This window comes from Centrocercus urophasianus, unplaced genomic scaffold, assembly GCF_019232065.1.
Source record: "Centrocercus urophasianus isolate 14NV4802_14NV808 unplaced genomic scaffold, USGS_Curo_1.0 seq_18, whole genome shotgun sequence".
NCBI classification, from domain to species: domain Eukaryota; kingdom Metazoa; phylum Chordata; class Aves; order Galliformes; family Phasianidae; genus Centrocercus; species Centrocercus urophasianus.
In genome coordinates, this window is record NW_024884733.1 from 16,852,759 (window position 1) to 16,871,190 (window position 18,432).

The following is an 18,432-nucleotide window of genomic DNA, read 5'->3' on the forward strand; positions in this document are numbered from 1 at the left end:
GTCACTATTACTACTTTTTTAAAGTTTAAAAATTTACTGCTGAACATGCTTATCAACACCTTGTCCGTTGATACATACAACTTCTGCTGCTCCAGACCATTTCTTTTGATACTCTCTCCCATAAGTGTTTATTTGTGGCTATGCCTTTTTATGTCATTCTTAAAAATAGCTGAGACCTAAAGATCTCCATTTTTCTTCCCTCTTCTTGGAGTAAGTATCTTCTTTTTAGATAACTGGTCTAAATCCAATGGAGCTGAAGCTATAATGAACTTATTGAGAAATCAGCAAAAAAGATGTTGGATAATCTTGCCTAAACTAACATTAGTAACCATGAAAATAGGTCTCCAGAAAAGTATTTATGCTTGCTATTGCACATTAACCCCATATGTATCCTCTGGGACTTCCCAATAAACACTGCTCTTCAGCTGCTGGCACCAAGAAGTTAAATGGTCTGCATATGTGGTGTAATCAATTCAGAAGGCAGGTAACAGAACCAAAGGGAACAGGCTTTGAGCTCAGTGTGAATGAACTCAAACTTATTTTATCTATAGAAAGTCAAACTAATGGTATAAAGTAAGTAATTCTAAAACATAGAAAAGCTAAACAGTTTTACAAAACAAAAACACAAGCCAAATAAATTTAAATGAAATAATTCTCTCTCTTTACAAGTACTGTAAATTTTCCTTGCACCAATGTAACACTGCACTGCTCAGCTGTGCAGAGACCAATCCTCTTTGCATTTCTGCTAAAAGCTAAGTCTAAGACTAAAGAGATCTGAAATAGTTGTCCGAATAGATGCACAATGAGAATAAGAAAGTCAGAAAAATCAAACTCTTACCTTGGGCAGGATCAGGTGGGCCAAATTCCAAAGAATATCGGAGAATGAAGTTGTTATTCCACACATAGAGCTGGTTGTCTCTGGGGTTGTAATCCACTGCAGCAATGTACTGGTACTGGTTAGGGAAAGGAATATCCACATGCTCTCCTCTGCTCAACCTGGTGTTATAGATGTAATCAATGGAGTTCCTGCCCGTCTCGCTCTCATTGTCCTGATACACGGACCGGACAACATACAAGACACCACATATCATAAATGCATTGGATGCTGCCCGTTTGTCGTATGTCGTCTCCCATGTTGCTTCAAAACGTAGGGTGTAGGGGTTCAGCTGGCTAATTACTATCATCCCGTTGTTCTGCTCCGTAGCATAAATTACCCATAAGCCATTTTCATCAACTGCCAAGTCAATGTCAGTCTTTCCTCCCCATCGGTATGGGGAAGTATCATGGTAATTAGCATAATTGATTATGGCCTCTCCACTCTTAATTCTAGTCCTTAAGTCAAATTTTACTATGTTCCTAGTTCTTTCCTTGTTAAAAAATACAGCGCCATCATATACTACAAATCCAGTACCATCCACTCGATTTGGGAGTTTATACGTTGTCTGCTGGCGTCCATTTTGGAAGTCCTCCAAAGAAGCATATTCTATCAAAGTATCAGTGCGATACGGAGTCCATGGCATGAAGTATATTTTATCTGCAGCCTGAAGAGGATCTTTGCACCAAGCACCTGCTTTTTGTTCAGCTTCATATAAATACGGTGAGTCCACAATTGCTTTCAACGTTCCCGGGCAAACAAAAACTAACAGTCATAGAGAGAAGTAAGACAAGAATTATGTCAAATTAAAACTGTCTCATAATCCAAAAAAAGAAAAAAATAAAAGAAAAAAAGAAAAAAGTAGGTAAATCATAATGACTGTGTCAGGAAGAAAAAAAATCAATTTAATTGGCACTAGATAATACCGTATGTTATAATTAATGCAATTATCACCCGTTATCATCCACTTTTCTTAAAGTTACCATGTTCTTGCTGTACCAGTTTGGAAAGTGGATGGGAACAGCTTTCACTAGTACAGATCAAGGCTCAATGGCATACACAGACAGCTGAAAATGTAGAGCTACTCTTGCATTTTCATCTTAGACTTTTAGTGAGTACACATTAACGTTCCAGAGCTTTTAACTGGTGTGCAGTAGTGTGCTAGGTCATTTCAGTCCAAAAAAAATCACATCGACTTGTTTAGAACTTTAAGAAGTGGTGAGGCTGAAAAAGGAGGTGCCTCGATTAAAAATAAAGGAACAAAACAAATCATCAGGTATATAGAGAAAGCAATTAGGAGCAGATAAAACAAAACACAACCAAAGCAATGAATGAAACAGACCAGGAAACCCTGTAACCATGGCATGCTATGGAGAGGGTTCTGGAAGCCAGGCAAGATGACACTTTATTAACAAGAATTTACCCAAGGGTGAGAGAAATAGAGGGAAAGAAAGACAAAGAGAAAGGGAGAGAAAAAAGCAAGGGAGTCTTCCCTCCAGCCCAAGTATTTCAGACACTATACCCCGCCACCTACTTTAAGCAGCCAAGTCACTTTATTGCAAACAGTCGACTTCTTTATGAGGTGTACTTATGAGATCCTGCTGATTATCATAATATAAGAGTGTTGTGGGGAGGGGAAGGGAAGAGGTTAACATCCATAAGGCACATAACAAGGAGCTGGGGTTTGGACTGTATACGTTATTTACCTTTTTGCTCCACTTCTATTTTAAGCATCGGAAGAAAAATAAAAAAGTGCAAGGAAAAAAGAAAGAAGATTAACATAAATTGACTATTAATCTAAAGATTAAATTAGTAACAGACGCTAAATATAGGGAGAATAAGAACTGCACTATATTGGATAAAGAGAAACAGACAACAGGAAAACCTAGCAGGAGAGAGATTCTATGGTTACATAAGTGAACATGGATCAATCATTTTTGTAGATTAAGGAGGCAATACAGATATGTTGGCATGTTGTTTCACTTAGTGAACCTGAATAAATAATGAATGACTTTACTAATGCATGCTAGATATACTTTTCTTCTCAAACTCAAAGCATACTGCTATCAAGTTGACTTTTAAGAGTGACACATTAATATATCATATATGTGCTAGTGCACATATACTTATTATATGAATTAGATAACTATAAATCCAAAACACAGTATATGAATTACATAGGTATGTATGCGTGCGTATTGAATTTCCCCCCATATTCCCTCAAATTTTACTTCTTGTAAAGAAAGCAGCTTGCATCCTTTAGCTCTCCTTAGCCCCATTTTATTTGTTTGTGTGTAATCTTGAGAACTTTTGCCACTTCTTTATCTATAACTGCAAAATCACACTAGAAGGAATAAGCAAAAACATCTAGAAAAAAGAAGCAAAAGCACAGTAAGCAAGAAGAGAAGAAAAAAATTAACATTTAGCTCATTCAAATATTCTCCATCATCACTGATTAAGCCAGAAACAGCAAGCTAGTATGCGAGGACAGTCATACTAAATGTTTGAAACAAATATCCATTCCACCACCACACATGGAAAATATAAATCAAACCCAATTAACAAAGTTACATTACTATAGCAATTTCTCCCCAAGGAAGTTTTATGGAACTTATTACAGGAAGACTTATAGCTGAAGTCCAGATAGTAAATAGCTTTCCAATAATTATTTGCAATAAAATCTATTTCACATACTCAGTAGCCTTTGAAATATGTTCTCCTAGTTTCATAAAATGACCTGAAAAATGACAGATGCACCAATCTGTGTAACAATAACTGCTGATACCAAGGAAGTGTATCAAAAGTATTTGCACAGTTATTACATTTTCAGTATTATGGTATTAACCTGAAAAATGTATTTGTATGTTCCATATGAAGTTTTGGATTTTCAGTTTCATTTAACAAAATTAAATATGGTTATTTTGGGAGAAAGATATTGACTGAGCTGGCCTAGTGTTCGTTTGGGGAACAATTCCAAAACTCTGTGAGGGGAGTGGGAGGAGGAACATTGTCAAACTGAGCAGTAGTTTTCCTAGCCTTTGTTCATTTGTGCATCTTTAGGTAACAACTGTTTTTCTACATTTTCTAATTCTTCAGTAAACAGAAGATGCATTCTTAAGCAAGTTTCTGAGTTTCACATTCAGTGTTAATGACTTACAGATGATTCTATTTGTGAATTTTCATGTATGAGCTTATTCCTTGCCAAAGAGCAATACTGATACTGTACCTACTTAGAATTAGTAATAGGAGAGTGTGAAAAAGATAGGGATAACTAAAATCGTTACTGGCACATCTTCTCAGAGTGCATTGGTGTACAGCTGTACAGTTTTCAGGGACAGATGGGCTTATTGAAATAAATAAATGCTGCAAAGTCCAATCAATACAGACAGAGAGAGTATAAAGCACTTTAAAACATTTTCTATTGAATTCTTGAGTCCAAAAAAAGCGTAAAATAAAAATGCACAGATGTACAAAATGGTACTTTTGATGTACTTCTTAATGAAAGGGCAGACTTCTGTTACTCAGTCAGTGTCAATATACACTGCGAAGCAGAACTGAGAGAAATGTCAAGTATGATACTCTCAATTTCTTTGTAATTTAATCAATAGCACTCTTATTTTAAGACAAAGCAATGCCTATCAAATTTGTCTAGAATTTTAGTTTTGTTGGAGATCCAACTGAGTATTTCAATAGATTTTTTTTTCAGCTAAATAGGATTAGAAAAACACTACTGAACAGTTCTACATTACAAGATGCAAAAAAGTAAGCTTTTCATTAAGTACATTCTTATGAGGACAATGAATACTGAGCCCACAGAAAGCTCAGTCAATATGCATGGATAGCAAAGCAGCTACATATTTCTGAAGGCCAGAAAATAAGAGTTGCTCATAAACTGCATTTTGTACAAGGGTGACACCAACTCCAACATGTAAGAGCTCTCAACTTTTATCACAAAAGTAACAACTGCTAGTTGTAATCTCTCATGAGCTGAAAGTTGTCAACATAGCATATTTTGTGTATTAATTGAAGGTAAAAATCAGATAAAGTAAAAATCAGAACTGAACTTTGGTTAGAAGCGTTGTGATGACTAAACACCTCTCTTCCTAGACCCACAAAAGCCTATCCCATCTTCTTTGCAAACCTAATGATTTCAGTCATTCCATATGTTTAGAAGGGCAGCCCTGGAACAAGTAAGGGAAAAAAAAATATCAGACTTGATAATGGATGTTGATCAAGACTTGCAAGAATATCAGGACAAGCTTTGTGGGACATGGAAAAAAGATGGTCAATAATCAAAACGGCAGCACTATGAGGCTTAAAATTAAACTTCAAAACTGATTCTAATAGCTGTCAACCTTTTTTGATGCTTGTAACAACACTTGACTCCTCTTACAATTCTGGAATTAAAGGTGTAGTGTCATCACTGTACATGATGCAGCTAACAAACTCCAAATCTCGGACTTGGAAAGACAAGAAGTATCCAGAATCCTGAGTTATGATAGACATAGAATTACAGAATTCAAGGGGCAGGCCAATGCAATTGACAGTAAACAAAAATAAACATTTAAAAAGCAGAATAGCTACATGTTAGAGTACAGGGTAGGCCGCGCTATACTTCTGAAAACTGAAAAAGAAAAGATTCCTGTAGATAGCAATACCCAATTGGTAGAATATATCCACAGTTCTCTTCCTAAAACAGCATAAAAAATTGTTTGAACATTATTTGCATTATAGCTTTTCTCTATGAACTAGCCTACTGGAACTGGAAACGTGATCTCTTGTCATATGACTGACCCCATCGTTTGGAAACAGTTGCACTGCCCTCTTTCTGAGAATTTGGAAATGAGAATAGAGCTAAAGTAAAAGTGATCTTTGTGGAACAAAATTTTGGTTAGATTGGGGTAAGACATCGCTCTTAAAAAGTGGCACAAGAAGAACAGGCATAACAAGCCAACAATACTACACACAGGAGGAATGATATTTGGGATCACTGTATGCAGTAGGCTTCCAATCCTACAAATGGTACAGAAAAAAAATCAGCAAGCATCCATTTCACAATGACACAGCAGAAATGAAGAGAAAACAGATGATCTGTGTTTGGCCTTTAACAACAGTGAATGATCAATGTGATGAAGCAATACAGAACAGTATTTCAGTTTAAAACAACTTAATTTAAAAACTGAGCAGTAAACACTATGGACAGTTTTGACATAGCTTTGCTTATGCCAGAACTCATTTCCTTCCTTTTTGGATGTATACTGTCACCACAGTGTTTCTGCATCTCAGAGTTGGCCTGTTTCCTGTACCAACAGAAAATGTGACTTTGGTTAAGGATTACTGCAGATCAAGAGATTCACACTTAATAATAACTTAAGGGAATGATCAGTGCACTGCTCAAATTCCATTGCAAGCACAGCTATTTCTCTGTGGAGTTACAGGATGAGAGATTAGTCACTGCAAAGAATGACCTTACAAGAAAGCAAAACCAGTTAAAAGTGTTGAATCTGCAGAAATTTTATACACGTGAATACATGTCAATGAAAAAAAATATATATATATTAATTATTACAAGAAAATAAGAAGCATGTCTAAAACTAGTGAATTCTGGCATTAGAAAGAATGTTGTACAAAACTGCTGAAATGGCTATTACTTTACATTTTTTTATCTCAATGTTTTCAGTATTTACTTTTTTCTGTTAATGGTTCTGTTTTGACATCTGATTTGAAGACACAATTCACATTTTTTGCTTTATTATTATTATTAAAAGTGAACAACTCTTCTTGCTCCTTTTCCCACTGTTTTCAAGAAATGTGGTTTAGTTACTTAGTGATGAATTATTCACTATGAATCACAAATCCTAGTGAGTTCACTTAACGAATGTGCCCCTAAAGCACAGTCTTCTTACAACACCTCCTGAGCAGGAGTGTTAGTGCTGGGTTTTGCTGTGCACCGAAATTCACCATGAGAGCCTTTCAAGTAGATCATGATTAAACCTGAAGTCAATTTCTTCTTTAGAAGTCTGTGAGCCAAGCCAATTTGTCAGCAACTGGTATTGGGCAAAAGTACAAATTTCTATCTGGCCTATTGAATAGCTAATTTGAGTTTGTTTTCTGGAAAAACAGTAGCCTTAAAAGCCAAACACTTAAGAACATAGACAGACACTTGGCCAGCATTGCACCATGGCTTCCTTCCACACTTCGTGAAGCTAATTGGAGGCCCCAGTCTGTAAGTGCTCTGCATGCATAATGGATCCGTGGGCCATAAACATATGCTTCATTTCCATGGAACAGCACTCCAGCTTTAATTGTGAGGGCCAGGGGAAGTGAATAAGAATAAAAAGATTATACTTACTGTAAGGAACGCATTCATATTGAACTTCTAGATACTTGTATGTTCCAGGACAAGGATCAGGAAACACATCTGACCCAGTAACTACTATACACTGTGTTCGGTTGTTGCACCTGTAATGGGAAAAGAAAGCAGGCTAATTAATTTAAGATTACATTTAATTTGCAAGTTCATGCTAAAGTGCTATGTACAGCACTAACTTTCTTCACACTTGGGCAGTTCAATCCATAAGACAGCAAAGTTAATTAATACTAGATCAGTCAAAGTCCATAAACAGGGCTTCAAGACAATACTTCAGTTCAGGCTTAACACTCTTAAATTTGGGTATCATTGGTATCCCAAATATCACTCATTTCAAGTAGCCAGCATAGCTGCCCCAAACATATACTGACTTGACACTACTATTCAGTAAAGTCAAAGCAAAATACTAAGTTGATATACAACTTAAAAAAAAAAAAAAAAAAAAAAAAAAAGTGTAAATGTGAGTAAAGTACATTCACACAAAGGACCAATTCCTTTAATCTCTCCAGATACACATTTGAATGGCTTTATTTCTCAGAGAAACGTTTGTTGCGATTGAAGGTAACCATGATTTTGGTTGGAAGAGCTATTGCAGACAAAGAACATCAGTATTTCAATTTTAATTATTTTAACAGCAATTGGTGTTCTTTATGCTTCCCCTGTTAAGTTACAGGAAAAAGAATGACCGTCTGAGGAAATTAGAAAAAAATTTAAGAAGAACTGCAAGAAAATTAATTACAAAGTATTGTAGAGGAGACAAAATACTGAAATATAAATGATTTGTTGAACAATAGAAGCCAATGCATTTTGATGCAAAGAACAAATTCATTGCAGTGCCTCCAGCCATAATAATTTTATGAGTTTAATGGTTTTTAAAGTGGGTTTTTTTTGTGTGTGTGTGTGTCTTTTTTTCTTTTTTTTTTTAATAATTATCTGTGACTTCCAGGCCAAATATAAGATTAGAATTTTAAATGAAAAAAACTATCACCTAACTCTGAAGAGATGGTCAGAAAGAAATATAGAAAAAAACAGAAGTATTACAATGGAAAAGAGAAGATCAGGGAGTTTGGTGACTAAAAGAAAAGGGAGTTTGGCTGATCTTCTCAGGGGTTACTTTTGTTTGTCAGCAAACTGAATAAGAGAGGTCTGAACTTAAGTAATAACCTAGCCTTTGACTCCAGCTGTACATCGGCTTCTCTATTGCCTACTACTTCCCACACTCCCTGAATAACAAATCTCAAGCTAAAATAATCTATCTTGTACCAACAGCTTTCTCCAGCTGTATTTTGCCAACAGGTATAAGAGTGATTCTTGCTATCTCATGAGAAGTAGAACAAGCCTATTTGAAGAACTCAGATACAAACAATGTTCCTATTTACCTTCTAATCAAGCTAGCAGTGAACAGGTTCAAACAAACTGAGACTCCTGCAGAGTAAACTCAGAAGCAAAATCTTTTCTGACTTTATTAGATCATTTGTCTTTTTTTCTGTTCTTTTTTTTTTAATTAAAAAAAAAAAAACCTATTTATTTTGTCTTGTGATGCTCATAATTTCAAAACTGATTGCAAATAACCCACACAAGCCAAGATAGGCAGGCAGGTAGATGGTGAGGAGCTCACTTTGTGGCCATCACTTGTCAGTCAGCCCAGTACTGTGCCACTCAGGCTGCCAACATCACTCACTGCAACAGCCCACACAGTGTACTAGGGTTTGGAGAAAGCAGAATGCACACTGGTTTTCAGAGCCATGTGGAAGTGATGCAGAGTCACAGCACTGCTCTCAGGTGCATGATGTAAGAGGAGGCTGCAGAACTAGGAGGAGGCAACATGATCCTAAACTTCACAGACCTCTTTGGTCTTACCACTCTACCAGGTTTTTAAACCCCACAGCTGAAGTCAGACAAACCAGCACACAAAAAGTAATATTTTGTAATTAATTTCTTTAAATTAAAATGAAGCCATAAGCATTCCTACAAAAATATTCTCTGTAGTGCATCACCCAATGTAATGGCTTCCACAGCTTTGAGCTGTATGAAAATTTCATCTTACACTTGAAAGAGCAGCAATTAAGAAAGAAATATTGATTTATTACAAAATAAAATGGATACACATTGGGAGGAATGATGAAGATCAGTTTCAAACTTGTATCAAAAGGATGTATAATGATAATAAATCAGAAGTGCACTATTTTTCTCTTATTACAGTAAGAGCCAGTATCAAATTTCAGGCACTGAATTGCTGACTTTGTAAAAACTATGACTATTGACTATTTCTATAGGTAAGAATTTATGTATTCTGCATATGGTCACCTCCTGCTCACCTTTGGCCAAAATGAAGGAGATCACAGTTCTAAAATGCAATGATCTATGCCTGCTGCTGAAGTACGCAGTAGTACTGCTCAAAGCGTCCCCGTTTAGAGCAAGAGCAATTATGTGTATAACTGAAAGAATAAAGATTTTACATCCAAATCACTGACCTGTATTTAGGAATAAACTGCTGCTTGCATTTTTAAAAACTTTGTAACCTTTTGGCATAAGATCCTGATTTCCATATTCTTCTAACATTTCAAATTAAAGTATCTTGATTTATACATTCACATGTAAAAAAAAATAAAAAATAAAAATCCACATTCAAGTAACTGTTTGTTACCCAGTTAAGTTGGTCATAAACAACAGCAATTAGAGCAGTTTTCAGTCCCAATTCAAGGGTTCTAGAGAAGAGATGAAGGATATTTGGGCTTTGAAGAGGTAGTTCTGAGACCAGCCATTCAGAGAATTTACAGTATTGTCATTTGTTCTCTGGATACAAAGTAGTCTTCCTTCTTCAAAATTGTTATTTCTTTCCCCCTATAAAACCTGGGACACTAACTTCAGTATTAGTTATTGACCTATGCTTCTGCTGCTGCCTGCAAAGACCATTCTACGAACTGCTAAAGGGCTCAGCTGACATTCTTTATGTCAGATATATTGGCCAAAGGATACTCTATATAAAACAGCATCTTATCTTATAGAGCTACAGAATATCAAGTTACCTTACTACCACTTCAGCAAAGGTTCACAATTTTGTGAAATCTATACATTTAGAAATACTATGTCCAACGAAAACCATACTACACTGCTACAATCTGTGCAACATAATCCCCCGGCAGATTTCTATTTCGTTTTGAACTTTATGAACGTGGCTACTTCATGGTATTCTCCAAAATAAGATCTAACAGAAATAAAATTCCCGGATATTTGAAAAACTGGCCCAGACACCATCAGAAAACAAAAACAAAAAGAAACAAACAAAAGATCAAAAAGACTTGCCAACTAACTTGAAGTCCTTCATGCATTTTAACCAGCGTTATTTTTACTACACAACATTCTGTTCATTCAGTTCATCCAACCAAACTGTTTCACAACTGTTCCTACTGGTACAAACTAGCATTTGTTGTTGCTGGGAATTTAAGAAGTCAAATCACAAACATTTTAATGTTTAAGTGTTTGCAACCTAGTGTTTAAGTGTTCTTTGGTTTTAAGTATCATTTAAGTGTTCTGTAATCTAGTTAACTGCATACTTTCTTGGCATATTTTAAACTATGCAAATTCACAGATTTTTATGTACAATCTTAAAGTTCATATGATCTGACACTGAAATACCTTCACACTTGAGACATTCACGATATTCACAAAGATTTATGATACCGTGACTTTGTCATTTACGAGGAAATAAAGCAGATCTGCAAAAAACAGCTGATGTAGAAAAAGTAATGCACGGATTAAGTATGAAACCCGACTTAGGGAAAGACTAACAGTAGCGCTGAAAGAATGATGATTCAAGTTCCTGTGCTAACACAGCATGAGTTTTGCAAAGGAGAATGTAGGAAACATCATTGTTCATGTGAATGCAAGGAGTAACTGAGTACTCTTAACAGTCATTTCTTCGGTATTTTAGTATGAACGAAGAAAGGTTACATTTTCATAATGCAGATGCATCGCTTAGAGTAATCTAAAAATCAAATGGAGTGTTTAATTAACAGTTACAGTACAGTGTCTGAACTCCTTTCACCTCAGGATGAAAGACTGCAAACGAGGAATGGCCCTTTCACACTTCAGATGACTACAGAAAAAAAAGAAGTAAACTAGTTCCAGCAGTGCTGTTAGCCTGCATCTTCCCCTCACTGTGTAGCCAAGCCCCTTCTTGCTGAGCTCTAAGGACAGCTGTACTTCCCACAATAATTTGTTTGCATTTCAACTCTAATGTTGATTTGTACAATTCCCAACAAATTGCTTTTGCTCTTTTTTTATTATCTTATGCTCCTTATTGTGCTTTATCATTTGTAATGTATGGAGATGAGATTCTATGTGCAATCTATTGTGTGAGGTGTTTTAATCAATAATCTTGTTCTGCTGATTAAGCAGGGGCTTCTGTTTTGGCAAGATAACATTAGTTTCCCCTGTCATGCTCCAAAAGCTATTGGGAATCTTCAGCAGATCATTAGATATGCTACAATAAAGCTTTGGTACATTCTCTTTTCTTTCTTAAATTACTTCTTCACTGTCCTATCATTCTCCGTCACCGCTGGCACTGCATTATTATTATAGCTCCCCTGAAACTTGCACTGGAGCTATGTCTTCAGGCCACAGGATGCCATTTTCAATTGAAGCTTCTGCTTGAAAATATAAATTAAGAAAATTTCATTATCTCCTGCCAAGGGCCATTATTCACCACTGTTCTAAGGAAGATTAAAAATGCAAAGTCTATGGACTTGAACAAATACTCCAGCATTAAAATGAAAAGCCCAGTGCATCGTGACTGGACCAGAAAGTGAAATACTAGAATCCAAGAAGCACATTTTTGAGATTTCAGCATGAGATGGGCCAAAGAGAGGCATGAGATCGTCTTCATGGGTAGGTTCCATATGCCACATGAGATACACACTGTTCCTCTCTAAGCGGTTCTTGCAGTTCCACAAGACATGTACAAAATAATGTTCACATCACAATTTACCCTTCAAATGCTTCTGTTTTATATACATAACTTTGGCAAAGATAGCAACATAAAAGAAAAATCACTGCTAGTTTGAATAGAGTACAGGTTTATGTCTAACATCCACAGACAGACTGTCCAGTTGCAGCTTTCTGTGAATGCAGTGTTTCTTTAGGCAAGGTAAAAATGGCAAATACAGGAAAGTCATGCATACTTCACTTTAAAAAGCTAAAAAAAAATAGTCTAGAGCCCTATTTTAATAGATGAAATTAATTTTTTACAAAATTCTTAATATATTAGAACATCCACTTGGGTATGTTTTGGAATGTTTAAGTCAGATCTGAAGGTATTTCTCTTTCAGCATATTGATTAAATACTTAAAAGCTAGCACAACGGCATGTTCTTGCGTATTGCCTGCAGCAACCTGCTCAGACACCACTTGCAGCACATAAACTCTGAGTTACAGCATCACGTACTCCATATGGTCTTCTTGTTCCTTATTCACCCTGTGTGAGTTGTAGTCTGAGTAAAAAGAGATAGAAATGTGGGATGAATTTGTTTCGTGTATTGACTTTTAATGACAGCATATTTTAAATGGAAAAATTCCTGAACCTCTTTACCCAGAATAAATGGCCATCTTTACATATGTATTCCTAACAGTCTACAACTGCTGTGTGAGATGTGCTTCTGCTTGCGTATGCATATTCACTAGACCTCAACTTCTGTTATTAAACTCTAAGTTACATATGTATGAAGATGTCAAATATTACTTAAATGTAATGTTTTATTAATTTTATCTTAGAAAGCTTGTACAAAACCTACATATCAAATAGCCAGAGAACAGTGATTTTATGTTAGGAATGTTACACATACCTGCTTGCACACATACATGCAACAGTAGATGAAACTACTTAAAACAACGCATTTAAATTCTGAGCTTCAAATTCATCTCACAAGAAATACATTACTAGAAACCAGAAATGAAAGCTAATTATTTAGCAACTAGACCTAACCAAAGCCTGAAAAAAAAAAAAAAAAAAACACGAGCTGCTAAAAAGCCTCCCCTTCACACAGCCACTATAAAGCCCTGACTTACAGCAGATTGGCCAACCAGCACCCATAGCTCCAAAGCAACTTCTGCAGCACAAGTGCAACCCTACACAGTCAGGAAGAGTAAACAAAAGCCTTTGTAGGGAGCCAAGACGAATGTGATGGATACGAACTTGCAGCTGGCTTTAAAACAAACAAACAAACAGGATGCCACAGTAGTAGTTTGCTTATGCTTGTGTAAGATTTGTAAAAATTATTTTCAAGTTAGAATTTCTGAAACGATTACAGGGAAATGAACATGCTAAAGAAAATAAGTAATACTTTTACTTAGCTTGAAGTGAAAACAGATTTAGCAGGCTGTGGTGGTACTTCTCATAATTCAAGAATAAAGTGAGAGACGCAGAAGCACGTCCAAAGGCAGAATTTGGCCATAAGAACTGTGCTTCAACACTGGAAATCTTCCTGTGACCATGAAAGCAGTAAGGTATCAGTTTGAAAAATTCACAAGGGATTTCCTATGCACTTAGAAACATGATCACTAAAGCAATAACCCTGGTGAGTTCAGATAAAATATAGCTGGGAGAAAAAAAGAAGCTTAACAAAATTGTTTTTATTTTCTTTTTAAATCAAAATACTGATGATTTGTTGAATCTTCGTAATTTCTGAGTAAACATATTATTAAGAAGCTAAATAGTGTACACTTATTACTGTACAAGAATGTGCACCATAGTTTTCATTTGCCCAATAAATATACAATAACATGAAATCTTGTTCTCTTTTTACAATGTAATCTTGTGGGAATCTAAGGGTACGTGTTAAGGATGAAAACTTGAAGTAGACAATAAAATGCAGCAGAAAAGACCAACTCCCACAGGCCTTTTCTTAGGGCTACCCAATCTGATTCACTATCAATGAACATGTATCAGAACTGTATGACAAAGTAATTTAACTGAGTGTTTGTTTCTTGCTTTCAACCTCTTCTTACAATTTTAATGTGTCTTGTTATGACCCATTTGCTTTTTAGTATTTCTGTTCAGTGAGTTCAAAGCAGTCACTTGTTAAAAAGACAAATCTTTTCTCTTATTCCCACTGTAGCTATTACACCAGTGGTAGTTTTTCTTGTTCCAAGTCATTCTTGTTCTGGTACTTTCTTTATTTGTGTAAAAGCTATTATTATGGAATTGTTATTAACCTGAAACTGCAGCATTAGATAAAATAGAAGAAAAAAAAAAAAAAAAAAAACAGAAAAAAGGAAATGTAGATTCCAGTGGAATATGTAAGTGCCAACTCTTGATAATTTCTGAAGTGCTTTTATAATCCCATCTTTCTATCACATATGTGAAAGGCCTACAGGAGCCATCAGAGCCTCTAAGGAGCTGACTGCAAGGCAGAGACAGGAAAAATCAGACAACTAAATCCACAATTAGTTGCACAAAGTAAATGGAACAATCTGCCAGTGACACTGACTTCTGTCTGGAACGCAACCAAAACCAAAACCTAATAAGAGCAGAGACATCAACATTTCAGAGAAAATATTTGTGCCTAAGGAAGAAGAAATGTAAGTACAGTCATATTCATAATCCTGTCATCTTATTCATGCACGTATGTTTTGCAAGCAAAATGCAGCAGGGATTAAAGACAGTGAATGTCTTAGTACACAAACTAAGCTAAGCAGATCGGCACTGCTGAAAAGTAATCAGTTCAAAAGACCCAATTAAATGTCTCACAATTTAAGCAAAATAAATAGCCTAAAGCAATGTTTATTTACTAATGAAAACTTTAGTAGTGCAGCATCATAATGTCTGGGCAATTTACACAGATTGTTCACACTGAGCGAACACGAGCACAGCATCATGCCCTGTGGGTCAAGCAGGTTATAGATGAGATAGGTAGGGTTGGGTACGAACGTACGAGCTTCATGGAGCAGCATTTACTTAGGAGGCATAGTACTAGAGCAGAGCCACAGCAAATCCAAGTGCAAATCTTCAAGCACAGTGCCTAACACCCAGCTGCAACAGACTCAGAAGAGAAGAGACTCTCAGGCAGAGATCATAGGATAATGGTAAAAGCCCTTTAAAACGTGTTCTTGCAGCACTGTAGATCTTTGTTATCCAAGGCTTGATATTCAGAAAATTCATAATGTAGTTAAAAGTTGAATCACTTAAGACAGCTTCTGAATCATTACTGAATAGCATATGAATAGCAACTTGAACAATTACATTATTGAAAATGCATAGCTTTATCCTTCACATCAAATTGTACAGATCTTAAATACTTTTCTAAATATCACCCATTTTAATTACTAAAGTACTTTAAATGATAGAGGCGATCTGTTACTGAAATTCTTCTGAAACATGGAAGTCTTGATACCCCTGTACCACTCACACTCTTCAAGACAGTTCAGCACAAAGCAGGCTTCAATCACTGTGAGTCTCACAAACTCAGCAAAGCTCTTCTGCTTGCAGAAACATATGCCCACTGTAACAGCAGCTTAGCCTCCAGGTAAGCAAAATTTACTAATTATAGAACTGACCACTGAAGCAACATGAGGTCCTCTGGTTTACCTTTAAAAAGAGCAGGAAGAACACAGTTTCAAATGGGACGTGTGTGTAGGCTTGGGCCCTGACCTTTAACACACGTTCCCCCCAAGTAATGAAAATATATTACAACCTGTATCAATTAGGAGCAATTATTTATAAAAATGCTCACCTACTGCAGTTTGAATATAGAAAAGCCATCACATTTTTAACAAGGGAAATGGGAAATCACTATGGGATGCCCTACTTAGATTAAATTAGCAAGAAACTTGTTATCAGACCATATAAAAGATACACCATAATAAGACATGACCTTGCAGAACCTTGGAGCCAATCTGATTTTTTCCCTCTGTAACCCTTCCTAATTATCTGCAAAGTTACAGACCCTTTTGTGGCAGGTTATTTTTCTGTGAATAGTGAGGGGTTTGGGGCTTTTAAATATTTAATTAGTCTTCTGATATGAGAATTGTTGCACATGACAACTGCTTCGATTTTCAAACTGTGTTCATCCTAATTATGTTCAGATTTAGATTGGTCATCCCAAACCTCTCACTCTTGTAATTATTTACTCCTCAAAGATCATTCAGTAGAGAAATATTTTTCACTCTGATGGCTCTTTCTTTCCACAAATGGCTTTTCTGGTCCGTTAATTACCCACTCAGAGGATTAGAGTTTGTAATAACACAAGAGATCCTGCATGTAAGATGAGTTTTACAGAGTGAAAAAAAATAAATTGTTTTTCGTAAACTTGCCTAAGGGAATATCCCCTTTTTGGGTTATAATTTTCATCAGCAGAGGCCATGTGCCACCACTGCATCTCTTCCAACTCCACAGGGCTGGGGAGTGATTTGTCTGCTTGGCTCAACAGAACGTGGAGCAAAGTGCTGAGCAAGAGGCCAAAAGACAACTTGGTTATTTTACAAGATTTATAAAAGTGCAATCTGCTAGCAAGCTGGTACGATCCTTCTGCTCATCACTCTTTATGTGGATCTCATGGCTTTAACGATATATATATTGAACTGATAGCTATTAACAAAATTACAACTTTTCTTATTTCATCTGCTCATTTTTTTTCCAGAAATGCTGTCCCTTGGTAGGTCTTTAACCAACTATGTAACAGTGGTATCATTTTCTATTAAAATGTGTCTGAGAGTCCTCACTATAAGTGCTTTCTTTTCTTCTGAGAGGAATGCCTGCCACAAAAGCACTGTTATTCATTACCCGCAGTGATGGCTGGATTCAATTATCGTGTGGAACGCTCACTAGGCTTCCAGGTACAGGACTTCTCCAGCAGAAGCATATCCTTCTGCTCCAGTCTGGGAAGCACAATTCACTTCTTTGTGACTTGAAGGTAAGGGATTAAGCTAAAACTTCCTGTTTTAAACCCAATAACACTTAGGGGATTGCTTTTGTTTGCTCACTTTTACATCTCCAAGAATCCCGTGGATTGTGTGGCTTTTATTTCTATGTAAGTCAAGCACATTCACCTCTGTAAGAAACCCATCAGAAAATTCAGTGGCTTGACACTGTCAACATACAGATAATCTTTAATTGTGTCAAAAATATTCATAATCTAATCCTTTTATCAAACTGTCTACCACTGAAGGAGTCTCATGTGCCTGAACAATTAAAAACCCCATGTTAGCTATACATGGTACTGTATTACATTTGATGCAAATCCTTTTCTATTGAAATAAGCACTGGGCTGACAGCAGGAAGTGGCTGATAAGAAAGCAACAAGGCATTGCTGATGGCATTCATGATAACTGAGCACTAACTCATAAGTGTTCTGTCTACAGCACATTACCCAAAGTGCTCCTGTTTTAAATGCGGCTCCAGGAGGTGTTCTTTTGCTATAACTCAGCCAACAAAGGCAGCAAAATTATCTAAGAAAGCTGGATATACAAAGTAAATGATGTTTTTCATACCCATCAGTGATTCTGGCACTAGAATAATACATTTGAAGGCAGTATCAGTACCACTACATCCTAGATGAGAAAACACCTACAGCTTCATAAGTGTAATAGCTGAGCTGATTTCAATACTCTTAAGAAATTCAGTTAACATGGAAAGGTTATAGGTTATTGTTACAGTTAAATAACTCAGACTAAATTCGTGTATCATATGGACATAGAAAATGGAGCACAAAATCTGAGCAGTATTGAACAATAATTTTGGAGTGCTGGAAAAATACATGCATTAAACTCATTTTAAAACCGCTTTCTTCCCTATATATATGTATATGACAAGGAGCATGATACCTGCGAAGCAATGAACAGTAAGGTTAAAGATCACAGCTGCATAGATTATTACTAAGACCAGAGGACAGACGTTCTTGTACATACAACAAAACACGTATCTTGTGATACAAAACAACATACAGCTCTGCGTCATTAAGTAGTAGTAATACTTTTTCCTGTAAGGTGCTAGAACTGTATGACTTTGGTCACAGCAACTTGCTCCATGAAATTATTCTGCTATCTAACTTCTTTGACAAACATTACAGAGCCTGAAGTGAGCAGGGGGCATTGTGTGCATGCTAGAAGAAAATAAAAATTCAAAGGCTCCTGTAGCTACTGTACTTTAATGAATAACTGAAAAAACAGTCCTCAATATTAAACTCACAGTAAAG

The 18,432-nt window shown here is 36.1% G+C and overlaps 1 protein-coding gene across 14 annotated transcripts in view; it reads right to left on the reverse strand.

Annotated features, from left to right (window-relative positions):
- Positions 1-18,432, reverse strand: part of ADGRL2 (adhesion G protein-coupled receptor L2) — a 144,112-nt gene that overhangs the window by 43,678 nt on the left and 82,002 nt on the right. For 9 of the 14 annotated variants that reach the window (XM_042820048.1, XM_042820052.1, XM_042820051.1 and 6 more), the window contains 3 exons: positions 7,227-7,336; positions 2,581-2,595; positions 839-1,639 (listed from right to left, as the gene is read on the reverse strand). In XM_042820048.1, the coding sequence (XP_042675982.1) occupies positions 839-1,639; positions 2,581-2,595; positions 7,227-7,336 (926 nt within the window). The remainder of the gene's footprint in view (positions 1-838; positions 1,640-2,580; positions 2,596-7,226; positions 7,337-18,432) is intronic. The other 5 variants (XM_042820053.1, XM_042820049.1, XM_042820059.1 and 2 more) reach the window with 1 other exon arrangement.